Here is a 15,234-nt window from a genome sequence, read left to right on the forward strand (position 1 = left end):
GGCGCTGTGTGGAGTCTCTTTTCCAGAGCCTTCCTCCCAGGGGCTGCACCCTCGTGACCGAGGCAGGCCCTGAAGCCGCCTCTTCACACTGTCTCACCCGTGATTACGTCTCAGCACGGGAGTTTTGGAGGCGACCTGAGCATCAGATCAGAGCAACAGTATGGCTCTTCTCTTATGGTATGACTTTGACAGTCACAGAGACTCTAACCCGAGCCCTCAGTCCTCATCTGGGAAACGGGTGTGACTTGGTTCTGTTTCATTGTTCTGATGGTAGAAATGGAGGCGTGGACTCTGTTTAATCGAGTGTCGAGACCCTTCTAGTAACAGACTTCCGGGTCATGTGCCAGCTCGTCCAGTGGCAAGGAGTGTCACCCCGAGTCACTCTCGTGAGGTCTCGGGGTGGTGGGCGTCATTGCTGCGTTCCACAAACAGGGAGCCTGGGGCGCCAGAGGGCTGCGACCCGGTAGGGTCCTGCGGCGGTGCCACAGCGTCCATGTGTGGGCTGCTGGTACTGCCCGCGGGCTGGCGCGCTCCCAGATGGCCGGGTTTCCCTGATCGGCCCCTCCGATCTTGGTTCTGCTCCCTGTACAGGGGGCCCATCCACGCGTGGGAATCCTCCGAGAGTTAGGGGCCGCGATGCTGGCTGAGGGAGGCGCGCTTAGTAGGTCCACCTTAGTCTCTCCTCGTCTGAGGACGGTTCCTCTAACTCGGCTCAAATTCAGTAGGGCACGCTGTTTTCAGCCCTTCTTGGGTTTTCTCTGTGCGCCCTTAAAATCATGAGATTGGATTATTGAGTCTTTTCCCGGAGACTAGAGTGGTGTGTGAGAAGCTTGAATCTGCAGGCACATGACTGGTGGCTGCCTCTTCTCTTAGGCTGCGGCCTGACTTGCTCGGCTTACAATAGGCAGCCGGGATTGTGCGGCATTGTCAAAACGCTACCGGAGCCTGTGTGTCAACGAGCAGGCAGATTCTAGGTCTCCGTGCGTCCTTTACGAGGTGGAGCTCACCAGACACTGTGAAGTAGACCCACCTCCTATCGATGAGGAGGCAGAGGAAGGCAGGAAGGTGCTCAAGACCGTGCCGCTGCCCAGGGCCAGGCACGGCCGACAGCTGTCTGTCCCCCTCGCCCACCGTCCTGAACGCTCTGCGGTAATGCCCAGTGTGTTTCTGATTATCAAGATTTGTTATGATTTTAAAAATATGCCTGTGGTTTCAGTTGACTCCTAATTTTCTGCCTTTGTAATAGGAAAGGGCATGATGGGCTTTGCTTATAGCTAAGAGGGCAGCGGTGTCTCCTGGCCAGTGCTCCCTGCCCGCCTAGGGGCGTTCTCTTCTGCTTTTGCCCAGTTCAACAACAACAACATCAACTCTTCTCCCTCCTCCTCTGCCTCCCCCTCCCTCCTCCTCCTCCATTCCCTCCTCCACCCATCCTCCTCCCTCTTCTCCCTCTCCTCCTTTCCCTCCCCCCTCCTCCCTCCTCCCCCCTTCTCTCCTCCTCCTCCTCCTTTGGGATTGAACCCAGGGGAATTCTACCTCCGAGCTGCTTCATTATTCTGAGCACCAAACTGGATGAGCCTGACTGTGTCCCTTCATCATCCCTGCCCCTAACAGCCAGGTACCCAAGGAGCGAGGCACACAGTAGGGCAAGCCTGATCCTGAGCACTGGCATTCACATGTTAGGGATGAGGCCTGTCCTGCTGTGTCCCCAACACTGCCCCGCAATCCTGACGTGTGTGTCTGGGTAACTCAGTTCTCCGTGTCCCACGATAGCCATTTCCCAGTCTGTCCATGATTTACAAACTTGTTTTTCCATGTCAGTCTCAACAGTTAATCTCCTTCCCTACTGCTCCAAGAAAAGGCAAGAGGAGAGAGACGAAAAGAACAGAACCAATCTGGGTGTGGTGACTCGCACCTGTAATCCCATGTACTTGGGAGGCTGAGACCAGAGGATCACAGGCTCGAGGCCAGCCTCAGCAGTGCAGTGAGACTCAGCCACCTAGAGACCCTGTTTCAAAACAAAAACTGAAAAGGGCTGGGGGTGTGGCTTGGAGGTAGAATGCCCCTTCAGCCCCAGTGCCACCCACAAGAAACACAAACAAGCTGGGCGTACGCTTGTGATCCCAGCACTCGGGAGGCTGAGAAAGGAGGATCCAGGTTCGCGGCCAGCCTCAGCTACTTAGTGAGGCCCTTTGCAACTCAGTGAGACCCTGTTTCAAAATAAAGAATAAAAAATAAGGCTGGAGATATACTTCGGAGGTCGAATGCCCCTGGGTTCCATCCCCAGTACTGCAATAAATAAATAAATACATAAATACATACATAAACAAATAAGCTTATGAAGGGAAACAAAGTTAGCCACACTTATTTATGGAGTGGTGGAACCCAAGTCCCATCAGACGTGTATGTATTATTAATACTAACACTCCCATGATGACAGTCGTTTACCTGTTAAACCTTCTGTGCGTCAGGGGCTGTGTAGAACTTTGCCTGCACTGTTGTTTTTAATCCTTGTGAGAACTGGATTGAAGCCCTATGAGAGTCGCTCTGTGCCCTTGCTTAAAGCCAATTCTTATGGGAAAATCTATGATGCGAATCTTATGAGGAATATTTTATATATGGCATAAATAAGACTTGTTAGTTGTATTGTTTAAAGTCTTTTCTGTGGACTAGCTGCAGTGACACACACCTATAATCCCAGCACTTATGAGGCTGGGACAGGAGGGTGCAGGTTCAAGGCCAGGGTGCAGTGACTTAGCAAGACTCTGTTTCAAAATGAAAAATAACAAGGGCTGCGGGCAGAGCTCAGATGAAGAATGCCCCTGGGTTCATTCAGTACCCGATAGCACTAACACACACACACACACACACACGCACACACACAATTATATCTTTTACTAATATTTTTATCAGTTTGGTTAGTCATCAATAAGCATGGTATATTAAAATCTCTATTTCTCCTTTTAGTTGTATTAAAAATGTCTTTATTTATGTTGCCAGGCGTGGTGGGCACGCTTGTCATCCCCGCGCTTGGGAGGTGGAGACAGGAGGATCACGCAGGTTCGAAGCCAGCCGCGCGCGCTGGCTTAGGAGACCCTGTTTCCAAATAAAAATGTAAAAATAGGTCTGGGAGTGTAGCCCGGAGGTAGAAGGGCTTCCAGGAACCCCAGTACCACCAAAAAAAAAAAAAAAAAAAAAAGAGACCCTGTTTAAAAAAAAAATTAAAAAAAATATATGTGTGTGTGTGTGTATGTATGTATATATGTGTGTGTGTGTGTGTGTGTGTGTGTGTGTGTGTGTGTGTGTGTGTGTGTATAATAGGTCTGGGCATGTAGCCCGGAGGTAGAAGGGCTTCCAGGAAGCCCAGTGCCACAAAAAATATTTTTTTCTTTATTTCTGTTATTGCAGTTGCTACCTCATTCAAGCGGGTTGACCCTTGTGTCATGAAATGTTTCTCTTTGTTTGAAAATAGCGCTTTTTAGCTTAAAATCTACTTAGAAATGAACCAATACAACTTTAAAAAATCTAGTTCAATATTATGATTACGTTTCCTTTGGGGTACTGTTTGATGGCGTATCGTTTTCTGTTCCGCTGCTTTTTACCTCTTTATATATTTATGCTCAAGCTCTGTCTCATGTAGACTCTATATAGCCAGATAGTCTTTGGTGGTCTGCGGCATGCCGTCCGCTCTGCTTCACCGTGGTTGCGAATGTAGTGGGGTTAAATGTGTGACCCTGTCTGCCTCTTTCTCTACTGTCTCCATGAGGCCTGTCTTTCCTCCGCTGCGTTCCTGTCCCTGTCCTCTTCTTTTCATGACTCTTGGGATCAATCAAATCTTCTGACTTTGTCATTTCTGTTGGGACATAAGCAGATTAAGTATTCATTTTTCTTCCATCAAAGATGACCTGCCTCCCCTTCCCCTGAGATTAACATTTCCATCTCTTTCTATTCTTTTCTCTTTCCTTTTTTTCTCTTCCTTCGTGTGTGGGAATGAACTCAGAGGTGTTGTACCACTGAGCTATACCCAGACTTTTTTTTTTCTATTTTGAAACAGGATCTTACTGAGTGGCTGAGGCTGACCTTGAACCTGGGATCCCTGTGTCTCAGCCTCCCAAGCACTGGGATTACAGCGCAGCCACTGCGCCTGCTCCGTGAATGCTCCTTCAGTGGCCAGGACTCCTGCTCCTCCATCCTCCCAGCGCTGGCTCCTCCCCGCGAGGCTCAATTCTTTTGTGACCCGCCCACTGTCCTCTTTTCCTCACTCTTTGATGCTGCCTCGCCATCTTTTATTTTGAAGCAGGGTCCAAGTTGTGTGTGTGTGTGTGTGTGTGTGTGTGTGTGTGTGTGTGTGTTACTCTACTGGGGGTGGAACCCAGGGGCTTTTCTACCCCTGGGCTATACTATTTTTTTTTTATATTTTATTTGTAAACAGGTTCTCACTAAGTTGCTAAGAGCCTCACTAAGTCGCTGAGGCTGGCTTTGAACCTGTGTGATCCTCCTGTCTCAGCCTCTCAAGCACTGGGATTACAATAGTGCGCCATCACACCCAGCTAGGGTCCAAGTTGTTGAGGCTGGCTTTGAACCTGTAATTCTCCTGTCTCAGCCTCCTGAGTAGTAGGATTACAGGTGTGCCTAGCGCCCATATGTTTTGTTTTGTTTGTTTTGTTGTTGTTGTTGTTTTTGTTTTTTGTTTTGTTTTTGTTTTTGTAGTACTGGGGATGAAACCCAGGAGCATTCTACCTCTGAGTGACACCCCCAGCCCTATTTTTTATTCTTTATTTTGAAACAGGGTCTCATTGAGTTGCAAAGGGCCTCACTAAGTAGCTGAGGCTGTCTGTGAACCTGGATCCTCCTTTCTTAGCCTCCCAAGTGTTGGGATTGTAAGTGTGCACCACACCTGGCACCCATGTGTTTTTGAGGGTGTACCATTTTAAAGTTGTGTCCCAGTCCAGCGCTCATGCTATTGACAGGTGCCCTACGTTAGAGCAAGCCGCTGTGTGTGGGAATCGGGTTTTGACCTTAGTTAATTCACTTTCTAGTCCCTCTCGTCATTTGACTTTCTGCCCCAGGATTTCTTAGTGTCGGGTATTTTAGAGTGTGGAAGAGCTGGTTGGGAATTGGAGGCTGATGTCAGACTTCTCTAGGCCTATGAAGTCAGCACCAAGGTTAGTTACATGCAAACAATGGCAGGTGTTTAAGAAAATCAGAGAGTGATAAGGTGACTTATTTTATCTTTTGGACACAGGCATCCTGTGCTACTTATGTCTATCATCAAAGCTTAGAGTCTATCTAATTTATAATGATAGTTTTTTATTTTATTTAGGTACCCATAAAAATTTAAACACAAATTATCATTACGTGTGTGTGTGTGTGTGTGTGTGTGTGTGTGTGTGTGTGTGTGTGTGTGAGCAGTACTGGGGATTAAGCACAGTGGCATTCTACTTCTGAACTACACGCCCAGCCCTATTTATTTTTTATTTTTATTTTGTAACAGAGTCTTGCTAGGTTGACAAGGGTCTCAGTGCTTGATGAGGCTGTCCTCAAAGCTGTCATCCTCCGGTCTCAGCCTCCCAAGTACTGGGATTACAGGCACACACTGCCACACATAGTTTATCATTACTTTTGACTGCACACGTCATGTACCTCACCGTACTCTGTGAGGCTATTAGAATTTTTCCCAATTAAACTTTTATACAGCTGATGAGTAGCAGAGCCAGCATATGAACTCCGGTCTAAGTCCCAGCTTCAGCCCTTGACCCCCACACACTGCTCTCTCCCTCTTTTTTCCTTCTTTCCTCCTCCTCCTCCTCCTCCTCCTCCTCCTCCTCCTCCTCCTCCTCCTCCTCCTCCTCCTCCTCCTCCTCCTCCTCCTCCTTCTTCTTCTTCTTCTTTTTTGTGGCAGCAGGATTAAACCGAAGGGCATTCTACTACGGAGCTACACCTCCAGCTCCCGCCCCCCTTTTTTTGAAACAGAGCCTCAGTAGATTGCTGAGAGTCTAAGTTGCTGAGATTGGTCTCAAACCTACAATCCTCCTGTCTCAGCCTCCTGAGTGCTGGGATTCTAGGTGTGCACCACCATGCCTGGCTACACTGCTTTCTGACCCATGGTGACCCTGTGATGGTGCTATCTGCCCCCCTGAAGAGTTATCTTTGCTGAACTGCACAAGAGACAGTTCATTTCATCCTAAGTGATTTGTGTTCAAGAATGCAGTTATGTAATCTTTATTACTGGGCAAAGGTCATATCTGGACAAGATAGGACCTTCCGAGGATTCTCTGTCTCCTCAGGACAGCCCGGGTGGCAGCTGACTCTGGCAAAGTACACACTGGTGCAGTATAACCTCGTGTGAGTCAGGACGTGAGCTCTGGGAAAATTGCAACTTATTCGGTATCTTGAAATCAGAACTGCGACAAAAATTATTAGCTGTGAAGTAATCTATTATATCTGTCATTCTTGATTTCAGGGAAGTTTAATTAGCATTAACAGCACTTGCACAGAGATGGGTAATTTTGACAGTGCTAACATCACTGGGGAAATAGAATTCTCCATTCGTTACTGCTTCAGAACCCATTCTCTAGAGATACGTATCAAGACCTGTAAGAACCTTGCTTATGGAGAGGAAAAGAAGAAAAAGTGCAATCCGTAAGTTGTGGTTTTGTTTTTGCTCTTAAGTTTTAACATAAGATAATAGATTCTACTGTTCTGTACAGATTCTAAAATTCATATGAAAAAGTAAAGGTCCAGTAATAACCAAGTTCTACTGGCATTTAGCGAGCAGAGGTCACAAGTTTCAGATTCTGGAGTGGGCTCACAGTTCCTGAATATTCCCCTGCACTGACTACTCCTTAAAAAAAAACAAATACAAGTATCTGGACCCAATGACAGTTTTATTTTACATTTGAAAGATACTTTTTGTTCTTACGTACACAGAATTTTTCAGATATGTAACCATTATGTAAGCCACATGAGTACCAAGAGCATGTACTTTGTTTTGTTTAGACTTTATCCAGATGTTAATTTATTCTTCATTTGGAAAATCATGTCACCAAGAGTACTGTGCTCATGCTGAGTCACCAACAGTCTACATGCATGAGGGTACAGCCCGCCAAGCCCCTGAGCAGATACGAGCCACTGGGCACTTCACACTGACTTTTAGCATAGCTGGGATCAAGTATTTGCAAATGGAATATATGTTAGAAGATTTCAGGAATTATTACAGAGCTGTAGTAATTCAAGCAATGTGTTATTGGTGCAAGGAGAGACACATGGTTCGATACAGCAAAATAAAAAATCTAAGCTAGGCAAGGCGGTGCACACCTATAATCCCAGGACTTGGCAGGCTGAGGCAGGAAGATTGCAGGTTCAGCAACTTAATGAGATCCTGTTTTAAAATAAAATAGACTTGTACCAAAAAAAAAAATAAAACCTAGCTACAGACGTAGAGTAAATGAGGACGTCAAGGGGCATCTTACCCATTCAAGTTGCTGTAATAGAAGACTATAGACTGGTTGGTCTATAAACCACATGCATGTGTTTGTCACAGTTCTGGGTGCTAGGAAGTCCTAGGCTCCGGTCGGTTCCATGTCTGGTGAGGGCAGGCGTCCTGGTTGTAGACGGCTCCATCATTACGTGGAGGAAGCGGGCACGGCAGCTCTCTGAGGACTGTCCAGTCACTTCCTGAAGTCCCCACCTCCAAATACCAGCACAGTGAGGGTGAATATTCAACACATGAATTCTAGGGGCCTGTTCTGGTCAGCATTCTCACGGCCATCAGCTAAGGACCTGGCCACGTAGCTCAGAGGAAGGAAGATTTATTTGCTCATGGTTCAGACCATGTGAGGCCGGGGACCGTGGATCTCAGGGCATGGCGGCAGGAGGTGGAGGAAGAGCATGTGGGCTGTGCTCCTCACATCATGGAGGCTAGAAGGCAGAGAGAGAGAGAGAGAGCGAGAGAGAGAGAGAGAGAGAGAGAGAGAGAGAGAGAGAGAGAGAGAGAGAGAGGAACCATATATGATCCTAAGGCCACACCCCTAGGGACCCACCCCAGCCACACCCTACGCCCAAGTCATCACCCAGGTAAATTTATTACAGTTATCCACTGCAGGGATTACAAACCTCATGACTCAATGACATCATCTCCAAACATTAATAAATTAGCTCTTTAGGGGACATTTTTATATCTAACTATAACAGGGCCATAAACATTCAGTCCAGAGCAAGGAGCCATCACAAATCAATAAGGAAAGGGTAGACTTTAATAAATGATACTGGCAATTTTGACTTTCTACACAGGAAAAAACACTATTCAAATTTAGCTCTATGTGATTCATAAACAGATTAAGCTTTTTCCAACCTGTAGTAAAGAATAACCTATCGGTATTACTTAAATGTATGTTTCAGCCTGGTATGGTAGCACATGCCTGTAATCCCAGTTCTTGGAAGGCTGAAACGGGAGGATCACAGGCTCAAGACCAATACGTAAATTAGCTAGACCCCATTTCAAAATAAATAAATATGTGTAAAATAAAATAAGTGCTGTGGGTGTCGCTCAGAGGCAGAAGCACCCTTGTTCCAATACCCAGGACTACATTCACAAAAAGGTATGTTTCCCTGATTACTAGCAAGGATGAACAATTCTGTGTGTGTGTGTGTGTGTGTGTGTGTGTGTGTGTCAGTGTGTAGTGAGTGTGTGTCTGACTGAGGATTGACTCCAGGACCTCACACATGCAAAGTATACAACATGCTCTACCATTAATATACATCTTTAGCTTAGAAAAATGTTTTTAAAAGCCTATTTTGAATGCATTTTTAAAGTTCTTTATGGGAGCCGGGCAAGCTGGCACATGCCTGCAGCTCCAGCAGTGAGGGGCGGAGGCAGGAGGATTTCTGAAGCACTTCAGTTCTCTACAGCTCCGTTATCTTTCTGACCTATAACTTCTATTATTTTATGACTTATACCATTTGCCCCAAGGAATTTGGAATAGTTTCTACTCTAAAAATTTCCCCTGACCTTTATATTTCAAATTTTGAAGGATGCAGTTAAAACAGTGTTTATATTTAAAAAGAAAGATTCAAAATAAATTATTTAAATTTTCACCTTGAAATGCTAGAAAAAATAAAGCAAACTACTTCTAAAGGGTGGAAATAGCAAAGATTAGAAGTCAATGAAACAAAAAGCAACAGAAAAAAATTCAATGAAGCCAAATGTCAGTTATTTGAAAAAATTAGCAAAATTGATAATTCCTTAGCTAAATTTATTGAGATTAAAGAGAATATGCAAATATCAATATCAGAAATAAAAAAGAGACATCTCGACAGAACTTGTAGACATCAAAGAATAATAAGAGGAACTATGTACATTATACCAATAAATTTAATGGCTTAGATGAGGTGTACACTTTTTTGGGTACTGGGATTGGAACACAGGGCCATTTTACCCCTGCCCCTTTATTTTATTTATTTCAATACAGGGTTTTTCTAGGTTGCCAAGGGACTCACTAATTTGCTGAGGTTGGCCTCGAACCTGTGATCCTCCTGTCTCAGCCTCTCTCAAGTACTGGGATTAAGGCACACACCACCATGCCCCGCTGAAATGGACATATTTCTTTAAAAACACAAATGATCAAAACTTGACATAAGATGAAACAGAAAACTCAAATCATTTTATGTTTTAAAGAGATTAATAATTTGATATGACATAGTAGAATTGAAAATATACATTCCAACAGGCGGCACAGCTCCGTTATAGTGCGTACCTAACATGCATAAGGCTGTGGGTTCAGGCCCCAGCACCACGCACATGCGTGCACACACACACGTGCACACACAGCATATATCCTGTCATGCCTGCTTTTGTGCCTGGAGAAACTCTAGCAATGTGCACCAGGATCATAGCAGAACAGTCATGGCAGAATTGTTTATAATAACAAAAGCTTAGCTGGACAGAGTTCCTCGGGAGGATGAATGATTGTAGATCCGTACTGTGGAATCGTGTGTAGAACTATTCGTGAAGGAACTCTAGCTGCACCTAGCAGCGCAGGTGGATCTCAAGTGGTCTTCTGAGAGAGAAAAAGCAAATTGCAGAAGAATGCATCTGAACACGTGTGGATATTAAAGTTCAAAACAGGACCCTCGTCAGTGAGAAGGAGTGCAGGCTCTTCCTTCCCGTGAGGAAGAGCCGGTGTCAGCCATGAGCTTTCCATTTCTACTTTATCCTCCTGGGTTGGAGGTTACTGACAGAGGAAGGAGGAGGGAGGAGAAGCTAACACCTGACCCAGCCTCTGATGTCACAGGGGAAGAGGGCTACACATTGTAAGAGCAGGGCACAAGCAATCCAGGGAGCGCCCTGCCCGGGAATATTCCAGAAACGACGTTACCATCATTTGGCCAAAACCTTGTGGGTCGGCAGCTGTCTACCCCGCACTGATATTCTTGTCGGCTGGCGTCACTAAGCCCTTTCTGTCCACTCAAAACCCAGCAGGAAGCAGAGACTGCGCTCTCCCGCAGGGTCTGCCCCTCGGAGCGCTCATTCTGTCCTGCATTTGGTCCCTAGGTATGTAAAGACCTACCTGCTGCCTGACAGATCCTCCCAGGGGAAACGCAAGACCAGAGTCCAAAAGAACACACTGGACCCGACCTTCCAGGAGACCCTGAAGGTACGCCCTGGACAGGCTCTTCATGCTTCGAGCCCTTCCCGTCCCAGGCCAGGCACACCGGCCAGAGTCCAGCAGGTGCCTCGTTCAAACTCTTGAGTCAGTTAAATATAAGTGCAGCTGCCTATACATTTCTTTGTGGCTCTGTCAGTCAGCGGCAAGCTGGCAGCAAATAGATCTCAGCCTTTGCACAGGAAAAGTGCAGAGTCTGCTGGACTCGAGATGACTTTGGACTAATGATTCCTAAGAAAATGGAGAACAAGGACCTGGCTGCCTCTTTGTCTCAGACTCACAGCCGGGTGCAGAGTGACTTAGAAAAATCCATTTGTCTGGTTGAATTTGTGTGCCTCTTCCAGAGACATTCTCAAGCAGGAGCCCTGAAAATTAGATGTCCGAGTTGCTATCTTTGTAGAAAAGCTTCTTAAATTATAATGGCTGACAAAAACCAGGTGTCTTATTTTATGAAAAATATCATTTTTATAACAAAAATTTAAAGGGATTGTTTGGATTTTCACTGTCTTTGATGCTGAGAAGTAATATTATGGCCTGGGACAGGTCTGGGCAGCGGCGAGAGGTGTCACAGAGGCCGAGAGCCCAGTCAGAAGGGCTGTCTAGCCGCTCGCGATGCCCCAGACAGGACCGGGCAGCCCCCAATTCTGCCCTCTCATACTGGCGAGTGGAGAGGGCTTTGTTGGCCGTCCTTGGCAAGTAGGGATGTCTGTGAACTGCCAGCCAGGGCCTTCTGGGCGGCTGGCGCAGAGCCTGTGAGCTCGTTAAGTAATAATAGCCATCGTTTCCTGGGGTAGGCATTGGATCCTCGTTCACTAAGGGGGAAACTGACACTTAGGGAATATTAAAAGCCTGGCTGGAAGCCAGGGTGCAGGAGTCCTCGGGAGTCCTGTGCTCGGAATCCCCCGGGGATCTCTACAGCCTGCAGGTTCTGACTCAGCAGGTGTGGGCGGGACCGAGGCCGGGCTCCAGCCAGCCCAGTCCCACGCTGCCGCTGTGCAGAGGCCTGGGCTGCACCAGCTAGTGCCGCGGCCTCGTCTGCAGGCCGCCTGCACAGTCACGTGCCTGCCGGGGAACTGGGAAAGTATGTGCTGTCTCACCCATTTCAAGTTGGTGTCTAGAATGTCTCATTGTAAGCTTAATGAGGATTTTGTACTAGACAGAGGTTTCTGAAATGAGATGAGAACTGTTTTAGATAAACATTTAATTATATAGATCACTTCCAAAAATTTGACCTGCCTTGTTTTAGTTGCATATAGAATCTCCAAAGAATCACTTAAATTTATTTATTTATTTATTTTTATTTTTTTATTTTTTTATTTTTGGTGGTACTGGGGTTCCTGGAAACCCTTTTACCTCCGGGCTACACTCCCAGACCTATTTTATATATATATTTGGAAACAGGGTCTCTTAGGTCAGCGAGGCTGGCTTCGAACCTGCGTGATCCTTCTGTCTCCGCCTCCCAAGAGAGTGGATTACAAGCATGCGCCACCACGCCTGGCGCTTAAATTAATTTTTATCTGTAGGTTTTATTGTGAAATATTTTGTGGCCCTGGGAAATTGTCCAGATATGTTTGAAAAATCACATTTCTAATCTAAACTCAGAGCATCCCAACATAGGCCAGACTTTTCCTTAAAGGAATTCATGTAAGACAGAAAAAAGGGAGGACGAGAAACTGTCAGTCATAATGAACCTTGCGGAGCAGGTGTGGCATCACACGCTTGTAATCCCAGTACTTGGGAGGCTGAGATTGGAGGATGGCAGGTTCAAGGCCAGCCTCAATAAGTAGTGAGACTCTCATCAACCTAGCGAGACCCTGTTTCAAAATAAAGAATAAAAAATAGGGCTGGGGGTATTGCTCAGAGGTAGAATTCCCCTGAGTTCAATCCCCAGTACCACAAATAAAAATAAAATAAAACAAACCTTGTGGAAACCAGCATTTCAAGTCACCCGCAGTCCGGCAGCAGGAGGTTGGTAGAGCCCAGAGCAGGCATCGGGGAAGGCTGGGGTTGGTGACCGGCTGTGAGAACTATCTCCAGCAAAGAGTGCGTGAGAAAGCTGAGGATGCAGAAATCAGTCCTCCAAGTGTTTTGGCGAGGGCACGCTTCGCACAGCCCTTGAGCTTGAGGGAGACTTGTGCCCCTTCAAGACCCTCAGGCCAGGGGAGACCGACTGAGACACCACCCCGGGGTGTTCTTGGTCCCTGCCTGCCTCTGTTCTCTGAAGCCTCTTATATGCCGGACCTGGTCTTGGTCTCAGGGTCGCTGGCGCAGGCCTTGTGGACTAGGGAGAGTGGGAAATCGGTCTTGTCTGGCGCGGTGGGATCAGGCGCTGGGGAGCAGGCCCCTTTGTCTGATGGGGCGACCCATCAGTAAGGACCCAAGGAGAGCGGGCCGGGTGTGCGAGGGGGCGGGCGGGGCTGCCCGCTGAGTCCCGTAGCACCGTGGGGCGGGGATGGCAGCCAGGAGGGGCACATGGCAGGGCACCTGCCCGCGTCCTCACGCTGTGGCCCGTGGCTCTGCCTGAGACAGCTTCCTTCCCAGAGGGCGACAGGCGCGGCTAAGTGGCCCAGGCTTGCCTGACCGGGCGCGGGGCGCGGGGGCCTGAGCGGCTAACGCAGAGCTGGTAGCACGAGGCACCAGGGGCCTCCCACAGGCCGGGGACTCGGGGGAAGGTACGGAAAAGCGGCCAAGGCTGGCGGCCCGAGAGCGCCCGATCTCACGGCCATGGCGATCCCAGCAGGAGGGGAGGATGGCCATGACAGGCCGGGGACGGTGTGCGTCCCCTCCCTTTGAGGACGTGAGGGAGGGAAGCAGTCCCATTTTGGTTCCTGGTTTATTTCTATCTCTTCCCTTAAATGGAAAGGCGACTAAGGGTCGACGGGGGAGATGAGACCAAACAAGCCCATCTCACGTCCAAGTGGCCGCGTGTGTCCGGCCAGAGGGATGGGCCAGGGTCGTAAGGGCCGAGACTCAAGGCACTGTGGCAGGGCTGGCAGGGGCTGGCACACCGTGCAGTGAGGGTCACACATTGCGTGTCAGAGCTGGCGGAGGCCCCACAAGTCTCTAAGCTGTTTTTACAGCAAATGGTGACTAATGATACCTCACAGGGTGCGTGGGAAAGCCCAAGGTCAGCATGTCTGAGAACTTGCTGAAAACATCTTCTAACTTGTCTTCATTACTGAGAAAATCCCACTGACGGGCTTAAGACCCAGCCCTGGGCAGCTGAGGCGGGTGGGCCAGCTCTGGGGGAGACCTCGAGAAGGCTGTGTGTCCTTTGTGGCGGGGCCTTTGGCCTCTGGTCTCCCTGGGCACAGGGACCACCTCAGGTGGGGGCTTCTTGTCACTCGTGGGCGCGCTGACAGCTGTGAAGGGGGCGGGGCGGCTGAACACTGCGGTGCCTCGGGACCTGTGCACACTGTCAGGGCAAACAGACTGGGATACGACTCATGCTTACATTTTTATTTATTTATTTGCTCACTTACTCCCTTACTTATTTAATTTATTGTGATACTGGGAATGGATGAAGCCCAGGGACGCTCTACCACTGAGCTATATCCCCAGCCCTTTCTATTTTATTTTTGAGGCACGGTCTTGTTGTTTCAGGTTGGCCCTGAACCGTGATCCTCCTGCCTCAGCCCCCTGAGTACTGGAATTACAGGCAGGCACCACGGTACTTGGCTTATTTTTTTTTTTTTCAATCTTTTGCAGTGCTGAGTAGCAAAGCATCTTGGTCATATGAGACAGAGACTCTGCCCCGTGCTACACCCCGGCTCTAGCACTTTGTGCTTCTAAGAGCGAACAGTCCTATTTTTAGTGTTTCTGGACCCACTGGTTGGGGGCAGACTTGGGCCTTGCCTTGGGTTCTTGGCTCCATTTCTAGGAGCCTTGGGCTGGAAGAGGACTTTCATCCTTCTGTTGTCCTGAGAAATGGGGTAGGGGGTGAAGTATGGGAGGAGAGAGGCCTAGACTGTCGGCCAGAGCAGGCCTCAGAGCCCTGGACATTTGAGGAGAGAGGTGTGCGCCTGGCCCCAAGCAGCTCGACTCCCTCTGAACACACCAGGACCTTGTCCTGGACCAAGCCCCAGGGAGGGCAGCTGGAGAGCTGCAGGAGGCCTGCGCCTGGCTAACCTCTGTTCTGCATCTGCAGTACCAGGTGGACCCCGCCCAGCTGGCGGCCCGGCGGCTGCAGGTCTCCGTGTGGCACCTGGGCACACTCGCCCGGCGTGTGTTCCTGGGAGAAGTGATTGTTCCTCTGGCCACTTGGGACTTTGAAGACAGCGAAACACAGTCATCCCGCTGGTACCCGCTCCGGGCCAAGGTGATGTCTCTTTGGGACCGAGTGTCCCCTATTCCCACTAGGAGGCGAAGTCCCCGGTATACTCTGCCTCTCCCACTGTGCTGTCAGCTTGAAGACAGGGCCTGGGACGGCTCTGTGCCAGCACCTGGCTTGGGGCCTGGTGTAAGACAGGCTGCCAAGGTTGTCAGACGGAAGCCTTGGAGCAGAGGTGCCGGGGGAAAGGCGCCCCTCAGAGCCATGGCGGATGGAAGTCCCACTCACAGGCCCACTCCCGGG

The 15,234-nt window shown here is 48.6% G+C and overlaps 1 protein-coding gene across 3 annotated transcripts in view; it reads left to right on the forward strand.

Annotated features, from left to right (window-relative positions):
* Nucleotides 1-15,234, forward strand: part of SYTL3 (synaptotagmin like 3) — a gene marked incomplete at both ends in the record, with an annotated part of 78,271 nt that overhangs the window by 59,492 nt on the left and 3,545 nt on the right. For all 3 annotated transcript variants that reach the window (XM_080699900.1, XM_080699898.1, XM_080699899.1), the window contains 3 exons: nucleotides 6,461-6,639; nucleotides 10,550-10,652; nucleotides 14,809-14,979. In XM_080699900.1, the coding sequence (XP_080556026.1) occupies nucleotides 6,461-6,639; nucleotides 10,550-10,652; nucleotides 14,809-14,979 (453 nt within the window). The remainder of the gene's footprint in view (nucleotides 1-6,460; nucleotides 6,640-10,549; nucleotides 10,653-14,808; nucleotides 14,980-15,234) is intronic.

This window comes from Muscardinus avellanarius (assembly GCF_963383645.1).
Source record: "Muscardinus avellanarius genome assembly, chromosome: 8".
NCBI lineage: Eukaryota > Metazoa > Chordata > Mammalia > Rodentia > Gliridae > Muscardinus > Muscardinus avellanarius.